This window comes from Crassostrea angulata, chromosome 9 (genome assembly GCF_025612915.1).
Source record: "Crassostrea angulata isolate pt1a10 chromosome 9, ASM2561291v2, whole genome shotgun sequence".
Lineage (NCBI taxonomy): Eukaryota > Metazoa > Mollusca > Bivalvia > Ostreida > Ostreidae > Magallana > Magallana angulata.
Window position 1 is genome coordinate 15,477,153 of NC_069119.1, and position 16,840 is coordinate 15,493,992.

At 32.6% G+C, this 16,840-nt stretch overlaps 1 protein-coding gene and 1 long non-coding RNA gene across 5 annotated transcripts in view; one reads left to right on the plus strand and one right to left on the minus strand.

Annotated features, from left to right (window-relative positions):
• Positions 1-7,942, plus strand: part of LOC128162816 (uncharacterized) — a 48,925-nt gene extending 40,983 nt beyond the window's left edge. For all 4 annotated transcript variants that reach the window (XM_052826200.1, XM_052826197.1, XM_052826198.1 and 1 more), the window contains 7 exons: positions 2,323-2,648; positions 3,067-3,272; positions 3,474-4,258; positions 4,457-5,062; positions 6,903-7,147; positions 7,317-7,430; positions 7,784-7,942. In XM_052826200.1, coding sequence (XP_052682160.1) covers positions 2,380-2,648; positions 3,067-3,272; positions 3,474-4,258; positions 4,457-5,062; positions 6,903-7,147; positions 7,317-7,430; positions 7,784-7,922 — 2,364 coding nt within the window. In that variant the 5' untranslated portion in view covers positions 2,323-2,379 and the 3' untranslated portion in view covers positions 7,923-7,942. The remainder of the gene's footprint in view (positions 1-2,322; positions 2,649-3,066; positions 3,273-3,473; positions 4,259-4,456; positions 5,063-6,902; positions 7,148-7,316; positions 7,431-7,783) is intronic.
• A 4,695-nt stretch (positions 7,943-12,637) lies between these two features.
• On the minus strand, positions 12,638-15,509 carry LOC128162563 (uncharacterized). Its single transcript, XR_008240686.1, has 3 exons — positions 15,205-15,509; positions 14,486-14,514; positions 12,638-12,792 (listed from the first exon to the last, which is right to left on the minus strand). It is a non-coding gene; the product is annotated as an uncharacterized LOC128162563 (long non-coding RNA).
• Positions 15,510-16,840: the final 1,331 nt, after the last annotated feature.

Genomic DNA, 16,840 nt, shown 5'->3' on the forward strand with positions numbered 1-16,840 from the left:
TTGTAATCAATAGTTATCATGTTCATTGGAAAAAAAAACCTTTGTTGCACTGAGTAAAGCGTAATTTATCAGTGTAGATAATATTCTCTTATTTTTTTCATCTGAGTTCAAATTATTTAGGTGAGCGTTTTAATTGGCTTTTATGATATAAGTTTAAATAGACTGAAATCACGATACATTTTTGCAGTGTTTATATTGGGGGGTGGGGGGGGGGGGGTGGTTCATGGCTGCTTACGACTATCTTTGGCGATTTGTGCCTTTCTTTTACAATTAAACAATTTTAAGTTACATTGTGTTTTACTTTATTATCGTTCAACTCTTCTTGAGTAGGTCGTTCATTACTTAAAACGAGTTTATCTTATATGTATACAGACCAAACAACTTTTGTTTGTTAAAGGAGGCTGCGCGATAAGATCCGAAATGTTTTACCAAGAAGGGTCAGAGGAAAAATAATACTTTTATTCAATTATTCCTAAAATATGTTTAAGTCAAAACGTTTTTATGACGTACTCTAATCGACATTACATCTCGTCAATTTTGAGTGTTGGTTGCAAAAATACCAATACAAGCCTTTCGAAACGGTTCGGTTTTATGTTAGGTTAATGAACACGAAGCCCCCTGACCCCTTTAAAAACATCAACATCTTCTGGAGTTACAGCAGAATCCTACTTTGTTGGTTGAGGACTTTTATTATACGATGGAAAACCCCTTTCAAAACAGTCATACGAAGTGAACCTTTCATCAATCAGAAATATCAAAATAGAGAATTAGCCATAGCAACTTACATGTAAATATGTTTTAAAGACGTAAACTAAACAACGTACTTTCTGATTGTGTTCATGTTAATATTGATATAAAATGGTCGCGAAAATAAAACTCGGATATATGCGATATTTTGGTTTGTACATGCCCCCTACCGATTTTTTTTCTCCAAAGCAATTAGCATCCATACATGCATCAGTACACTTCCTTGTCAATGGTTGAAAAAAATAAAGATTGAAACAACTTTTCGCGTTTTTTTATTTTATGTTCATATAAACTGGAACAATGGAATTGTAAATTTTTTTATAACAATTTAAATATTTACCGTAGGTATGTACACAACATGCCTAATGCATACCATTCTTAAATGTTCAAAATAAACAAGATCCAGGATGTACGCTGTTTACTTCTCGTAAATTAACCATTAAACTTGTTTATTGAATGTTGTTTACCAATTGATGTAAGTGAACACTTATGGCTCGGTTTATAGTTTGATGAACCTTCTATCAAGGAGTTCAGTCACACATAATTCCATCATGTGTGAAGCGGTAACCAATATCGTTTCAACCAATGAAAATCTCAATCCTTAGTAAAGCCTTGGTGAGCCACATGATGATTGTTAGAGGGCTTTACTTTAATTCTACTTGCGATAACTTTATTTTACTTTATTTACTAGAGATGTGTTTGTCAGCGGCGATACATTAGAGATAAATATAGTCTAAAAGTGACCACGGCTCTCTTAAAAATGTCTCGCACTGTTTATAATATCAACCTGAGTTTAAAGTAAAAAACAGAACACCGAAACGATATCATAAGGTGAAAACATCACGTAAAATTTGACTTGATAAGTAGTACCCGGTAGTACACAATGTTTATTGTCAATGATAGCATAGGCGCTTTGTGTGGTTCCGCTCGTCAGAGAAAAGGGGACATATAATATGGGTGTTAACCAAAGTAACCATAGATTGTAGTGTTTATTTTCAAGCAAGCGAGGCGAGAGAATAGCATAAGGTCAAAGCACTTATAATTTATGATGTTTTGAAATTCATTTTTTTGTGTGTGTGAATATATTTGATACAGAATTTGCTGCATATTTTATGAAAGAGGAAAGAAATTGATAGAAATAGATTCACATTTTCGTTGAGGTTTCGACATTAAGAATTATTCTAAGCTTATTTCCGCCCTCCTTTTTTCGATCTCTCACCAGTATTCGTAAACAATACAATTACATGTAGTTCATATTACTCAACTTATATTAGTAACAATGTTTATTCTGTTGGCATAACTTGTAACATGAGCCTGATGAGATGGCGTCAAAATGCATTTTTAATGATACTCGGCCTAGGTTCCTAACACTTCTCAAATAGGTCTGACGGGAAGAGATTGCCAACAATACCGGACGGTATTTAGATCTCTTCTTCTTAAATGTCAACCAAAATACATCGCTATTTTGAACTGTCAAGCATGTTTAAACTTCCAAATTTCAAATCATATTGATTTGGGTTAGGTTACCTCTTGAATGTAAAAAGTGAATGATAATTTTCTATAAATGTTTTTTAGTTGTTAATACGGAAGAAGGGATAACGCAATGTCCTCAAAGACTATAACTGTGGGAAAATGAGTAGTTTGGATATAATCGGAGCTGCGAAGACTGGGGATCTGCAGGCTGTGCTAAACTGTCTAAACTACGGGATCTCCGTGAACGAGAGGGACAAAGATAATGCGACTCCGCTGTACTGGAGCTGTTGCCGTGGTTACGCGAAATTAAGTGCGGAGTTGATCAAACGGCACCCGGATATCAACGCTAAGGTCAAGTGGGGGTCAACAGCTCTGCATGCATCATGTGACCGCGGCCATATTGCGTGTGTTACGCTGCTGATTCAAAGGTGAATTGTTTTATGTCCTGTCGAGACTATTTTGACTGTACTGACAAGTTGCTATAATTGCATTTTTGCAAAGCTAAATTACAGATTTAAAAATAAGCTAACAGCATTGCTCATCATTAATTTTAATACCGTAGGTAATACTATGTAATTTGAATGCAATATTTTAATAGCAATATTCAATATTAAATATCATGTTGAAAACATTTGATTAATTATTTCAAAAAACAAGGGCCTGAGTATTAGCATACATGTCTAGTTACTTCTTTGAAGATATCAATAAATCTACATTTTAAGCAAATTTTTTTTCGATCAAAAGATTTTTCACGATTCAGTAAAATGTGAAATTCTTTTTTATATTATTTAAACGAAAGAAGATATCGCTGAACCCTTCTAAATGTTTTGATATTTTTTTTATCAGTGGTGCAGAGTTAGACACCCAAAACAAAACCGGAAACACCGCTCTACATTTGTCAGCGTACCGGGGTCACGCCGAAATCGTCAAATTACTGGTTCAGAGCGGAGCCGATGTATTCCTACGCAACGAAAAAGGACGATGTGCGTCCGAGGAAGCCGAAGTGGGAAATCACTCCTTAACAGCACAGTTTCTATACAAGAAAATGAAAGGTATGCTGTGAAAAATAATACAGAATGTTATTCGGTTGCTGGTTGAGACTAGTCGCTTAAAATGCAAGACAAGTGCTTGCCGGGAAACACTTGCTCTGATTCATAGTACCTGCGTGTTTATTTAGAATGTTAGATTTGAAGAAGCAATATTTCCAGTTCTTTGATCTTTTCTTTTCAGAAGAATTGTCTTTTTCATTGCAGAATTTGAAAGCAAAGGAAGAGAAAGTGAAAGTACAATTCACAGTTGCCCTGAAATAATGATTAACAAACTCTTCATTCATGACTCTGATTCGGGAATTCTTCAAGGTATTCGAGAAACGGAACATTGCATGTCTGCAAAATCGGAATGTTTTACTCCAAAGAGCCATATTATCGTGGAGAGATCGCGGTCTTGTGGAGCGATAGAGGCACAAGAGCACGATATTTGTAAAAGTGACCTCTATAAAAGAACTAGCAACAATAACTCGGTGACTACAGACGATAGCAGGGAGGCACTTCTCGCTTTGGTGGAAAAACTTCAACTCCAGTTAGTCAAACTCAACGAAGACATCGTTCAAAGAGACAGCAAAATCAAAGAACTCAGCGCAAGTAATGGCGAAATGTCCAAGGAACTTGAAAAGTATAAGACTGTTTGTAGAAGACTCAGTGATCAGAAAAGTGCTTTAGAGGAAAAATTTCATATCCATTCTGAATTTTCGTCTACAAAGGATTACATAATGGAATTTATGTCTGAAGTTACAAAAACGCCGCATTCCACTTGTTCATTTTCAGACGAGTACTTCAAGATTCTCAATGATAAGTTGACACAGAAATTGAAATTCCCGCCTTCCGACGTAGTGTTGATAGACACGCCCATGAAGGAGTGGTTTCCCGGGACTGATTATGTAGTGAACGGCGATCGACCAATCAAATCAGAGACCTCTTGTCTTGAATCTTTAACATTCCTTATCAAACATTTAAAATCTGGGAAATTCTGTGATCTGAAGGTATATTATACATTTCAAACTATCACGTAGTTCCCAAAATTTTATTCAAATTTTATTGTTACCACTTTTTAAAGGCTAACATTTATCTCGATTTCATAATTTGAGGGAATTGTTTTTCTTTATCGTCATTCTGCATAAATAACATACTTCTTCAGATAGTAAGTGAAAATGGCTTCATAAGAGTCAATGTCTTTTTAGATGAAGTTATTTAACGATGACCAAAACTCCTCAATGTTCGGGTATTTTCCACCTCAACAAAGTTATCGGAAAAACCTCGAAGTTGACGTCCTGGCAGGACTAAAACACCCAAACCTCTTGAAATCCATACACAGCTACTGTGGAACGACGGAGAGATTCCGCCGATTCCTAACCGTTATAGTCCCCCAACCGCGAGGATCCATGAATTCCATTGAAATCCCAAAGCAAGCTTTATTTATTGTTACGGAGCATTATTCCCATACACTCGAGTCTTTCATTACTGCACAAAGAGGCGTTGCTCCGGCCCCATTGTACGGACTGAGCAATGAATTCTTTCTGGGTTTGTTATATCAGATTATATCCGGAATGTTGTACCTGAGACGGTTCGGAATAGTTCATAGGAATATACACTCCGGGAGTATTTACATGTCCGAGCGATTCTGCCCGGTTATCGGGAACTTTGAATTGGCTGTTCGAGTGTTTGACAATGATAACAACAAGGTGGCGCTGACAGATGCGTGTCAAATTTCGGCGGGAAATTCAAATGCTTGGTCACCAGAGCTCTTGCTGAGTAAGACGAGGGAACATCAATTGGTAGCGCAAAATGTAAGTGTATGCCAAATGAAGAAATATAAAAAATACCTTTTTATTTTTTTATGCATTGTACATGTACATATCATTATGATTTTGTTTGACTTTAATGAAAAGAGGCTAATAGCATAGTTCGCAATAGAGTAGCCATTGCACTTAGTATCGTGTTTTCAAAATGGAAGAGAGAGACAGACCTTTTCTTCACCATTTCGATATACAAAAACACCCAAAACACATCACATATCTTTATTCCCAAATCGCCGAGAAAGGGGGGCTTGAATCTTAAAATTTTAAAATAATCAAAATTTATCAGTGTCAGAATGCATGAAGAGAGGTTCATAATAATTGTTAACGCTTTCATATATCATACAAATTTCACCTTAAAAAACAGTTTTGTTAATGTTACGTTTCTGAAAATCATGTTATTTTTCATACTTTGGAAGACATCATAAACAAAAGAAGGCATTCAATCGTGTCTTGTAACAAAAACATTTTATTTTTGTCTTCTTTTTGTCGTACTTTAAAATGTTAATGGCAGACTCTATTAAGATTTATACTAAGTTCAAAAACAGAAACGAGAAAACGTGAACAATTGATTCTTCCGGGTTCAAAACAGACTGACCTCAAAGAGGTAAAGCGGTAGAGCACGGATAAAAAACACAATGTGCGTGCTTTTTTAACATTACAGTTGCCAAAAGATTAAAATAAAGCTAGGTTTTTCATGGTACTGGCACGTAGCATCGTTATTAAAAGTTGAACGATTAGACAAAAAGTGGAGATGGTCATACTGTAAGGATAGCACCTTTTCTATAAATAAGAAGAAGGGGAGGGGGTGGTGGTTAAAAAGTAGAGGGGTTGGCGGCCCTCTCCCCTTTCTTCATGTTGCTAAGTTCCCCTGGTGAAACTATAAGCATTTCATGAAAATATGTTTTGGAGTTGTGTGACATTTTATAGGTTGTAATTAAAAGCATATAAAGGCATTTTACTAAAAGCTGCATGACTATATTATTTCATTGAGTAACCTTTAAATCTTATGGAATGATTATATGATATTAGTAAAATACTTCAATATTCCGATTTGCATGACTTACACCCAATTCTTTTGTGAGTATTATAACAACACTATAATATGTTAAAAGATAAAACCAATGATACACAATGATATTATTATTACGGTCTTTTGATGAAGTCAATACATGGTTTTATAGACCTACTGAGAGTATATCGACCGAGGACGAAGTCCGAGGCTGATATACTCATATCAAGTCGATAAAACCATGTATTTGCCGTTAACAAAAGGATATAACTGTTGGTCTTGATAGTACTATTATGACGTCACAATGTCGCACGTGCCAAAACCAGTATTTAGTCAGGAAGATCTATTTCTAGTACAGTAAGGTCTATAAATTTGCTATTTTAGTATAGTAATTAAGGTCTGTAACAGAATTTATAGCACGGTCATGTGACAGCAAGTGATCAATCAAATGCTTGGGGAAAATACTATATCAAATAATATTTAACACGGCAATACTGTGTAGTATTTGCACCAGGCGTGGAAAAATTGGTGGTCCAGTTTCACATATAAATCTTAACAACAAGTAAAAGGCTTCCGATAAGATATAATAAATGATGATTAACATGCAATATATACGGTATAATGTGGCATTAGGATTACAAAGAACCATGATCTAAACTTAGTTAGGGATAAAATCAAAAATTTGGTAAGGAGTATGGTTCTTTTCGCACAATTATTGGGATCTGTTTTGATTTGTTTATCACATGCATTAAACTCATTAGACAAGTATTTATTGCATTTTTTAAAATAAAGCTATTAGTTCATTTCTTTTTATTGCAGGTCAACCTTCTAAGCATCTACGACAAGTCAGACCTCTATGCCATTGGGAGTATGTTCTACAATATTCTTCTTCCCACCGAGGTCGATCAGAAGTTTCAAGAATTGAAAGAAAGGAACCCAACTTACACAACCCAGGATATTCCGGAATTACCGGTCCAGTTATCACGTGGAATTAAAGTTTTGCTTAGGAACCTAGTCTGTAGTAGTCCTTCCGATAGGTTGGATGAGCAAACAGCGAAACTTTTGTAAGTAAATCTTAAAATGTCAACCATTAAATATTACTAAACTTATAGTAGGATGAAGCTCTGCCGTTCAGTCTTGAAGATAACTGTCATTCATTCAAATTAAAAGATTTGTATCTTTCTGTCGGTTTTTACAAAATGTTATTTATCTGTATGTATGAATTATTTGCAGTGTTGGGGTTCTCTTGTTTTCTCCGAAAAATAAATCGTTCTCTACGATCGAGGAAGTTGGGGTTTATCGTCATTCAAAGATGTTAAGTTTATTAGGAAAAGACGTTCGAATCTTGTAAGTTTTTTGTAATGTTTTTTTTATTTAAAACTTATCTACGATTTTCAAAGAATTACAAATATATGTATATAATAACGTGATGTTTACAATTTGGTTTTTATTTTTCTATATTTCATATATATCATGCCGTGAATATGTAAACTAGATGAAAGAATGTGATGAAACAATGATATGTCAATTAATACAACACCAAAATGCGTCTTGTTTCTCAAGATAGAACAACCAAAAAATGGAAAAAAAAAACATAACACCAAAACATAAAAACAAGCTGATGCAATAAACATGAATATTTAATTTCGTTTTACTCTATATTAGACTAGTGTTGATTGTGTATTTTTTATTTTATTTAGAAGAACGCCTAATGCCACGTTCGAAGAAATCCAGAGAGTAGTCGAGCCGGAACTAGAGGCTGACTTTTTAACCAATGTGATGGACCCGTCGTTCTTTCATATGTATAACAGACTATGTGCACTCAAATGCCTAGAATAATAAAATTGTTAGCTGTTTAATGTAGATCTTACACGTTTTATTTTAAAGTTTCAAATTCAAAGTGTCAGATAGAATTCGTATGCGTAGTATAAATGGAATGAGACAAATGTACCTAAAGTTGTAGACCGAAGGAGGACTGAAAACAGTATATGATATCGCTAGCAAGAGCAAGAGAGAAATTATTAAAAACGTATGTGCTATAGTAGTAATGTAACGGAAGTGATATTTTTTTCATCGGGATCGAGATTACATTAAGAGTGTAAATATTGAGTTAGTTTGCGCTATATGTTAACTTTCGATTTTTTCTCTTCAGTTTCGATTATTGCAGCATTTTAAGTAGTAATCTTGGGCGGAAATGGTCTTGTTCGTTATGTTCTTGTTTTTTTATTCCCTTTGCACGCCAAATAAATGTTTTTCCCCATTTTTAAATCACCGTATAAACTTGATGCTTTGCGTTCTTAAGTACGTCATTGACCCTTATAATCTTATAAAGGTTTCCCCATAAGGTGGTAGGCATCAGCTGAGCGGTTTAACAAGGATGACAAAAAATGCAGATTTCTTGTTCCTTAGATATCTCTAAGATAAAGAAGAGAGATTCAATTACCGCTGTTCAACATTTCAAGCTTTGATATCACTCTTAATGAGGTTGTCCTAATGTAAAAGTAGGGAAATATTCTTGAACGGTACGCAATAAAACCAAAAATTATTAACATGACTGGATAAAAGTCATTAATAATTTAGCAAAGAATCTTCATTATATACATGTATATTTTATAACTTATCTTTTTTCTTAATTTTGTAAGCAATATATCCTGTAGGTTTGATCATATATCACAAAATGAAATGTTTTTATGACACAAATTATAAGATTTCTGTATAAGAAATTGACAATATTTCAATATGATAATTTGCAACAAAGATGATCTGCACTTTTATAAGGGAAAATTTTATGTTATTAACTACAGCGAAACCACATTCAATTGAATTTTTTTATAAAATCACGTAAAAGAAAACTTAACAGTTCTAAATGTAAATGTATTTTACCAACCTATCAGGCTATTAGATCAACTTCCAAACCTAGTATTTTGTTAAGTTTCGGAAATACCTTATATGATATAATATTCGTTTGAGAAAATGAGAACTATTAAAATCACCGTCTGACACATTTCCGAATCAAAATTATAATTTTTATTCTTTTCAGATATTTGCCATTTGAGACCAATCATTTTTTTAACTAATTCGAATAGTCTGGTATGTTTAAATTTTAAAGAAAATTGCATGCAATCGAAACAGACCCACTTTTTTGTAAAAATATGTTGACAGGTAAAACCGGTTTCAATGAAACGTTAAAAGGGTAGACCAAATGTAAATAAGCAAAGATTTTCTTTCCTCATTTTAAATAATAGGTGTTAACAATGCCTGACGCATTCCGAATGCAAACAGAGTACCCGGAAGGCATCGGGAATCAAACCCTCGAAAATAGGACACTTCTCTGAACTTGACATTTTTTTTCTTTACCTATGATGACCTCTATCAGGAAGAAACACCCGTCTTAATTGATTTAATTCTCCTTGAGCTGGTTTTTATAGAATGAGTTTAAGCATGCCATGTAATTAAAGACACGTTGGGGTTGAGATATAGGGAATGCACGATATTGGGGTCGGTTGTTTGCGTTTTAAAGATCGTTTTCTTAAAAGTGTATTTTTGGGATTCTTGTAGCGAACAATGCTATGTTGTAGGAGTTGTGAATTTTCCTGCTTGATTTAACATTTTTGTTGCCGTTTTAAATATCTGACTTTTAAATTGAATGCAGTTATTTACACAGATAGTCCATCGGTAGTTATCGAAATCTTGTTGGAATCCACTGATGAAATAGGCATACTATATTAACCGTCTAGAGGAAAAGTCGATAGGTATAGTTTATCTTTTCCCTACGTAGAAAAAAAAACATCCATTCTTCTCTTCCGGAATTTATGGATATTTTTAGAAAGATTTAAACTTTGCTGATTGATTTCGCTGTAAATAATCTTGACGCCAAATTTAAAACTACCGTAATTCTATCAAAATATCATTGATGTTTAGAACATGTTTCCAAAATTGACCAGATTCTTCGTTTCATGGCATGCAATTATGACTTTTTTTCAACGAGCCATACATTATGTCACCCGTTTAATTGAACCTTGTTTTTTTTAATACGTTTTTCAACCTTGATACATGCATAAATGTCCTTTTTACGATGAACAATGAATCAATATCTAAAAAATGGATGAAGCACATCTATTTTATGTGACATCTACATGTAACACATATGTAACAGTTCTTACTATAGAATGTTTCTTAAGTAATAAAAAGCTACAAATAAAAACAAAAACCAATAAAACAAACAAAAACCAAAAATTATAGACAAAAATACTTAGCCACCATTTCTCGAAAAAAAGGAAAGTTGTCAAATCCCTGATGTATTAGTTTTTTTTTCCTTAAAAGTTTTTTTCATGTACTCGTTTATTGTTTATTTTGTCTCCTTTGTTAAAAGAGAATAAAGATAACGACAATAAGCTAACAACGAAACCGGAAAGTTATTTTACCCGCTTTTTGATACACACTGAATTCGCTAACTTACTGCATCTGTTCATTCCTGAGTCGACGTGTCTATGAGAGAAAGAAAAGAACCACGCTCAAATTTCTGAAAGGAATTGTATTAAGATGTACATATTAGGAATTTATACCAAGGCCCCAAACTATCAATGAAAGAAATACCCGCAAGGCTATTGTTAAAAATAGCATAATAATATTAGTCTGTGGTTCTCAAATAGATAGTATTTCATTTTCTGTCAACTTCATTGTTCACGTCCAGAAATCTAGGCGGGTAAGGTAAATAAAGTACTTAGTTGTGTTTATTTAATTCTCTTGAACCACGACACATATCCAAAGAAAGCGTCAAATTAACAAAAAAAATATGCTCACTGAAAAAAGGTATAATAGTATATCTCTATAAAAGCATGTTTATCATATTCTTTTGATTGACGACGCAAATCCGAAGAAAACGTCAAATGAACAACAACAAAATAGAATTTCTCACTAAAAAAAGGTTTATATCCCTCAAAAAGCATTTAACCTTTGAGTAACTACATTTAAAAGGCAAGCAGTGAATGTTTTATATAACCATGAACCCGAATCATCACACTGATTCCTCAACGCATTTGTTGTAGATTGTTTTTTTTTAATAATATTTTTTTTGGGGGGGGGGGGGGTGTCTAAAATATTTAATTTTTATCCTATGTATTTCTACTAAGATTGCCAGTCTGTCGTTTTGAAGATAGAATCACACTAGATTAAAATAAAAGAGAAGGAACTCTATCTGGAGAGTAATGGAACATATGACAACTGACAGCTTTCTATTATAGAGTCCTCTATGGTGTGTGAAATGATGATCTATTCGAAAGTCTTGTAATGTATAATATAAAAAAAACTTGGGATGTAGGCTCAAAAACTTGTCATGTATATTCTATAATTTTGTGATGTATTTTCTTTAACTTGTATGTATATTCTATAATTTTGTGATGTATGTTCAATAACTTGTGATGTATATTTTAATATCTTGTGATATACATTGAATATACATGTATAATGTTCTATTATCTTGTCATAGTATCCAAAATGCAATTATTGCACAAATAATAACAAGATTATGGAACATAAATCACGGCACCAAATTAATAAGAAGATTTTGAATACACATCACAAGATATGGAAAATAAATCTCAAGATTATAGAAAGAGATCACAGGAAATAGAACATACACTACAATATTTTTACATACATTACACTATTATCAAATGTACAACACAAGATTATAACACATCACAAGAACAAGATTTTGAATATCTATCACAAGATTTTGAACACACATCACAAGATTTTGAATACACATCACAAGATTTTTAATATACAGCAGAAGATTGCAAACATACACCACAAGATTATAAATAAACAATACAGAATTTCGAATGTACAACTAAATATTTAGAGCAAACATTACAATATTTTGAATGTACATCACAAAGTTTTCGAATAAAGCAATATTTTTACGACATAGTCCACTAACTCTGTTCAAGTTCTAAAAAAGCTACTTTTACAGTAGAATAATTTAGTTGTGTTTTATCAGCAATGAAACTATCTGCAATGTTTTCATTACAGAAGATAGTTTACAAATAATTTTTGATTTTCTAACTATTTTTTATTACTTAGGTTTTTTAAAAAAAACAATGTTTTCTTATACAAATAAAATGAAAGTTGCATCTTGTTATTGCAGGAAAAGTTTCAAAACATGTACAACAAATCAGATTTAATTGGCATTGAAAATATGTTCTATAATATTCTTCGTTTGAACAATTTTCATCGTAATCGAGGTCGCAAGTGAAGTGTTGATTTCAACAAAAGTAAATGTTTCGAATGTCTTTTTTCTTTCCATTTTTGCAGCATTTGAGCAATTCTCTCTCTCTCTCTCTCTCTCTCTCTCTCTCTCTCTCTCTCTCTCTCTCTCTCTCTCTCGGGAATAGTACGCTTTGCGCTGTCCTTGTTTTTCCTTTGCACGCTATAAAAGTTTTCAATCCTTATTTCTAGATCTCTATGCTCTTTTTGACAAGGAGACTTTGCAACCTTTCCCAACCTAAGGTAGCTAGTCTCTGGTATTTTTTAATGCATGTATGTTTATTTGAAAGGATCGCATGGAAGATCCGTTGTCCCCTAGAAACTTACTGAGAAAAAGTACGGACCTTTAAGTATAAAGATGTCTAGTATAATTCTTTCTCCATTTACAGGGCGTTTTGTCGATAATGACCAAAAACCATTTCTTGTTCCTTAGATATATCTTAGAAAAAGAAAAAAGAAAGATACATGTACCGCTGTTTAACATTTGTAGCTGTTATATCACTGTTGTTGATGATATCCTAATAGTAAGGATATAGTCTAGAATGGAACGCAATAAAACCAATATTAACATGACTAATTAAAGTCACCACTTATTTACCAAGGAATCTTGATTTTATAAATATTGTAACTTATTCTATTGTGTAAAAGTAATTTTTCTTAATTGTGTAGGCAATATATTCTGTAAGTTTAACCTAATATCGCAAAATGAAATGCTTTTATGACAAACTTAAGTTCGAGACATCTGTCAAAGAAATTGACAATGCTTCAATATCATTTGCGAAGAAGATCTGCACTTAAATGGGATAAAATCTTATGTTGTTAACTACTGCAAATTGACATCCAATTTAATTTCTTATGGAATCACGTAACAAAAACTAATAGTTTTATAATTATGTAGACGTATTTTCCCATAAAAAAATTAAGTTATTTAATAAACTTCCATTTCTAGATCTTTTGTAAAGTTTCCAGAAATATCTTGTATGTTAAATATTCCTTGGTCGAGAATAACAAGCATTATAACCGTCTGACACATTTCAGAATCAAAAAAGAAATTTTAAATCTTTTTAAATATTTGCCACTTGAGACAAGTAATTTTTTTTATCGAAGTCGAATAGTCTGGTACATGTACGTTTAAAAATTAAAGAAAATTGCATGCAATCTAAACAGACCCAATTATTTTTAAAGTATGTTAGCAGGCAAAACCGGTTTGCATAAAACGTTTCTAGGGTAGACTAAATGTAAACAAGCAACGGTTTCTTTCCTCATTTTAAATCATAGGGCGTTAACAAAGCATTCCGAATGCAAACAGAGTATAATCGGGAATCAACCCCTCGTAAACAGGATTATAATATGAACTTGACATGTTCTTTTTTACCTTTGATGACCTCTACAAGGAAGAACCGCCGTCTTAATTGATTTAATTCTCTTTGAGCTAGTTTTTTTTATAGAATGAGTTCATGCATGTCATGTAATTAAAGACAGATTGGGGTTGAGATAATAGGGAATGCACGATATTAGGGTCGGTTGTTTGCGTGATAAAGATCGTTTTCTTAAAATTGTATTTTTAGGGATCTAGTAACGAACAATAATATGTTGAAGGATTTGCGTATTTTCCTGCATGAATTAAAGATTTTAACTTGAAAAAGGCATACCATATAAACCGTCTTGAAGAAAGATCGATAGTTATAACTTATCTTTTAATTACGTAAACAAAATCATTTAATCTTCCATTCCGGAATTTATGTAAATTTTTAGAAAGATTCAAACTTAGCTGATTGAAAAAAAAAATGGAAGCATACCTATTCTTATATCATGTCAAATGTTTATTTGACATCTTTATGTACCCCAAAAAACTGTTCTTCATACAAAATGTTTCTTGAAAAGAAACAGAAACAAAAACACACACACAAAAAAAGCATAAACAACAATACTTGACAACCATTTGTTGAAACAAGAAAAGTTGTCAAATCCCTCATGTATTATTATTAATTTTTTACCTTTAAAGCTTTTTTATGAACTCGTATATTGTTTATTTTGTAAATAGAGCATAAAGAATATCGACCAGAACATAACGACTAAATCCGGTAGTTATTTTACTCGCTATTTGATACACACTGAATTCACTAACTTACTGCATCTGCTCATTCCCGAATCGACGTGTCTATGGGGAAAAGAAAAGAACTAAGTTCAAATGCATCCAAGGAATTGTGTTAGATGTACATATAAGGAATTTATACTAATACCCAAACTATCAATGAAAGAAATACCTGCGTGACTATTGTTAAAAAAAAGCCAAATATGTAAGCAGGTAAAACCAGTTTAAATAAATTGTTACAAGGGTGGAGTAAATGTTAATATACAAAGGCTTCTTTTTTCATTTTAATGTATGAACGTTAACAGAAAAAAACGCATTCCCAAGCTTTCCGAGTGAATACAATGCACCCGGAAGGCCTTGAAAATCAGGCTTCGTAAACAAAATAATACAACAAACTTGACCTTAAAGGGACTTTCATTTTTCCTATTTTAATGTTTAGAATAGTTAATGTGGGTACTTTCAATGCTTTATCAAAATTTAAAAGTCAAAATTGAGCTATAAAGAAGATACAGAGATATAGAGTTTTGTTAACAAAGCACAAGCTTTGTGATGGTTAACACATGTGTTTTATGGGTATAAGTCTTAATCAAATGTTGCTTTTTTCTGCTTATCATATTATCTATGAACACATTAAATCAGTTTACCTTGTTTGCAAAGAGTCATTTGGTCAACGAAATGGTAATTCCATATACTTTACAATATTTGTAAACGAACATATAAGACTCGAGCTTTGTTTACATTACAATGATTTCTTACCTTTCTATCTCTCTTCAAAACCTGACACAGGATGAATCTCTGCCATTCAGTCAATTGAAAGGTGACTGAAAGGTAACTGAAATGGGACTGAATGGCATTGCTGTGCCATTCAGTCATCTTTCCAGACCATTCAGTTAACATTCGTTGACTGAATGGCAGAGCTTCATTCTGTGTGACTTCTAACGTTCTTAATTTGGTCAATTATTCAAAATGAGCAAGCAATCCATTGTATACATAAAAAAGAAAAAGAAATTTTTGATCTAAAATCGTGTCCAAGTCCCTTTAATTCTTGACCTACGATTACCTCAACTGGGAAGAACCACTGACCTTTTGGACCTTTTAAAGCGCTAAGCATAGCTGCAGCGCTTTTTTGTCGCCAGATTTCTAAACCTACTTCCACTTTCGTTTTCGCGTTTCCTATATACCGCCACCTACTGGCGGATGCTGTAGAAGTCGTACCCTGGAGACGTTGTACTCTGGAAAAATCATAATTATGCAATTGGGAGAACTTAATTATCTTCAAGTTATCCTGCCTGCAGATGCATTTGTTCTACCAGTATTAAATTAACAATAAGTTTCATTTAAATGTCGTTATTATATATCAGATACGGGTGCTCCAAAAGCCATATCATGATGATTTATTTCGAGAGAGAAAGAAGAATGTTATATGCATTAAGTTGTTTTTTAAATGTTTAGTAATAATTGGAATAGTTCTACAACATCAATAGGTTTTGAGTGTTTTAAATGTAATATGTAATGAACACCATGTTTTATATAAAAATGCAGAATTTTTTATACAACTTTTTTCGATTAACACCTTTTCCACGATGATTTGTGCTGCTTTTTATTAACATTATTTTAGGCTTCGTTTTCTGTATGCAATATTTCAGGAATATTTTTCTATCAATTTGCATTGATATGTAATGTTATATCATCCAAAACCAATGATTTGATTATTATTGATAAAAAAAATATAACTGTCGAGTTACTTGAAATGCTACAGTAAATATATGTAATAATCATTATAAAGTGATACCAGCTAACCTCGTTTAATTTTCAAATATGATTTTAATGATGATTTAATTTATGTGCAGTATGGACAAATTACACAGTAATAAAAACATTTAGTAACAGTAAAAATTGAAGGTGATGTGTAAGATTCAACATTGCAATGAATTAAATATAACTAAAAGATATTTAAATGAATTCGCGTATTATGTGATAACTGTGCCCATTATATTGGTGTATATGAAATAAAACTTCTTGCCAATTTAATATTGCTTGATAACGTCGAAGATTTACTAAACGTTTTCTCTCTGAGTTTCATTTTTTTTCTAAAAGAACCCGTACCCTATAACATGGCTACGAGTTTTCTTTAATACGACCTCTGATACACTTGTTTTCAAACTTTTTAAAATGATTAATGCATGCTGTCGTGTTACAGTACACGACAGCATGCATTAATCATTTTAAAAAGTTATTCATTCTATAACTGAGTCATATCCAGATTCTACATCATTTCAGAATTGTGCGAAAGTGCATTTTTCTCAATAACGACCAATATGATTCTTTACATGTATTTTCATATCAATCGATATATTTTTAACACTTTCTTCCCGGCTTAGCGCTTTTCAGT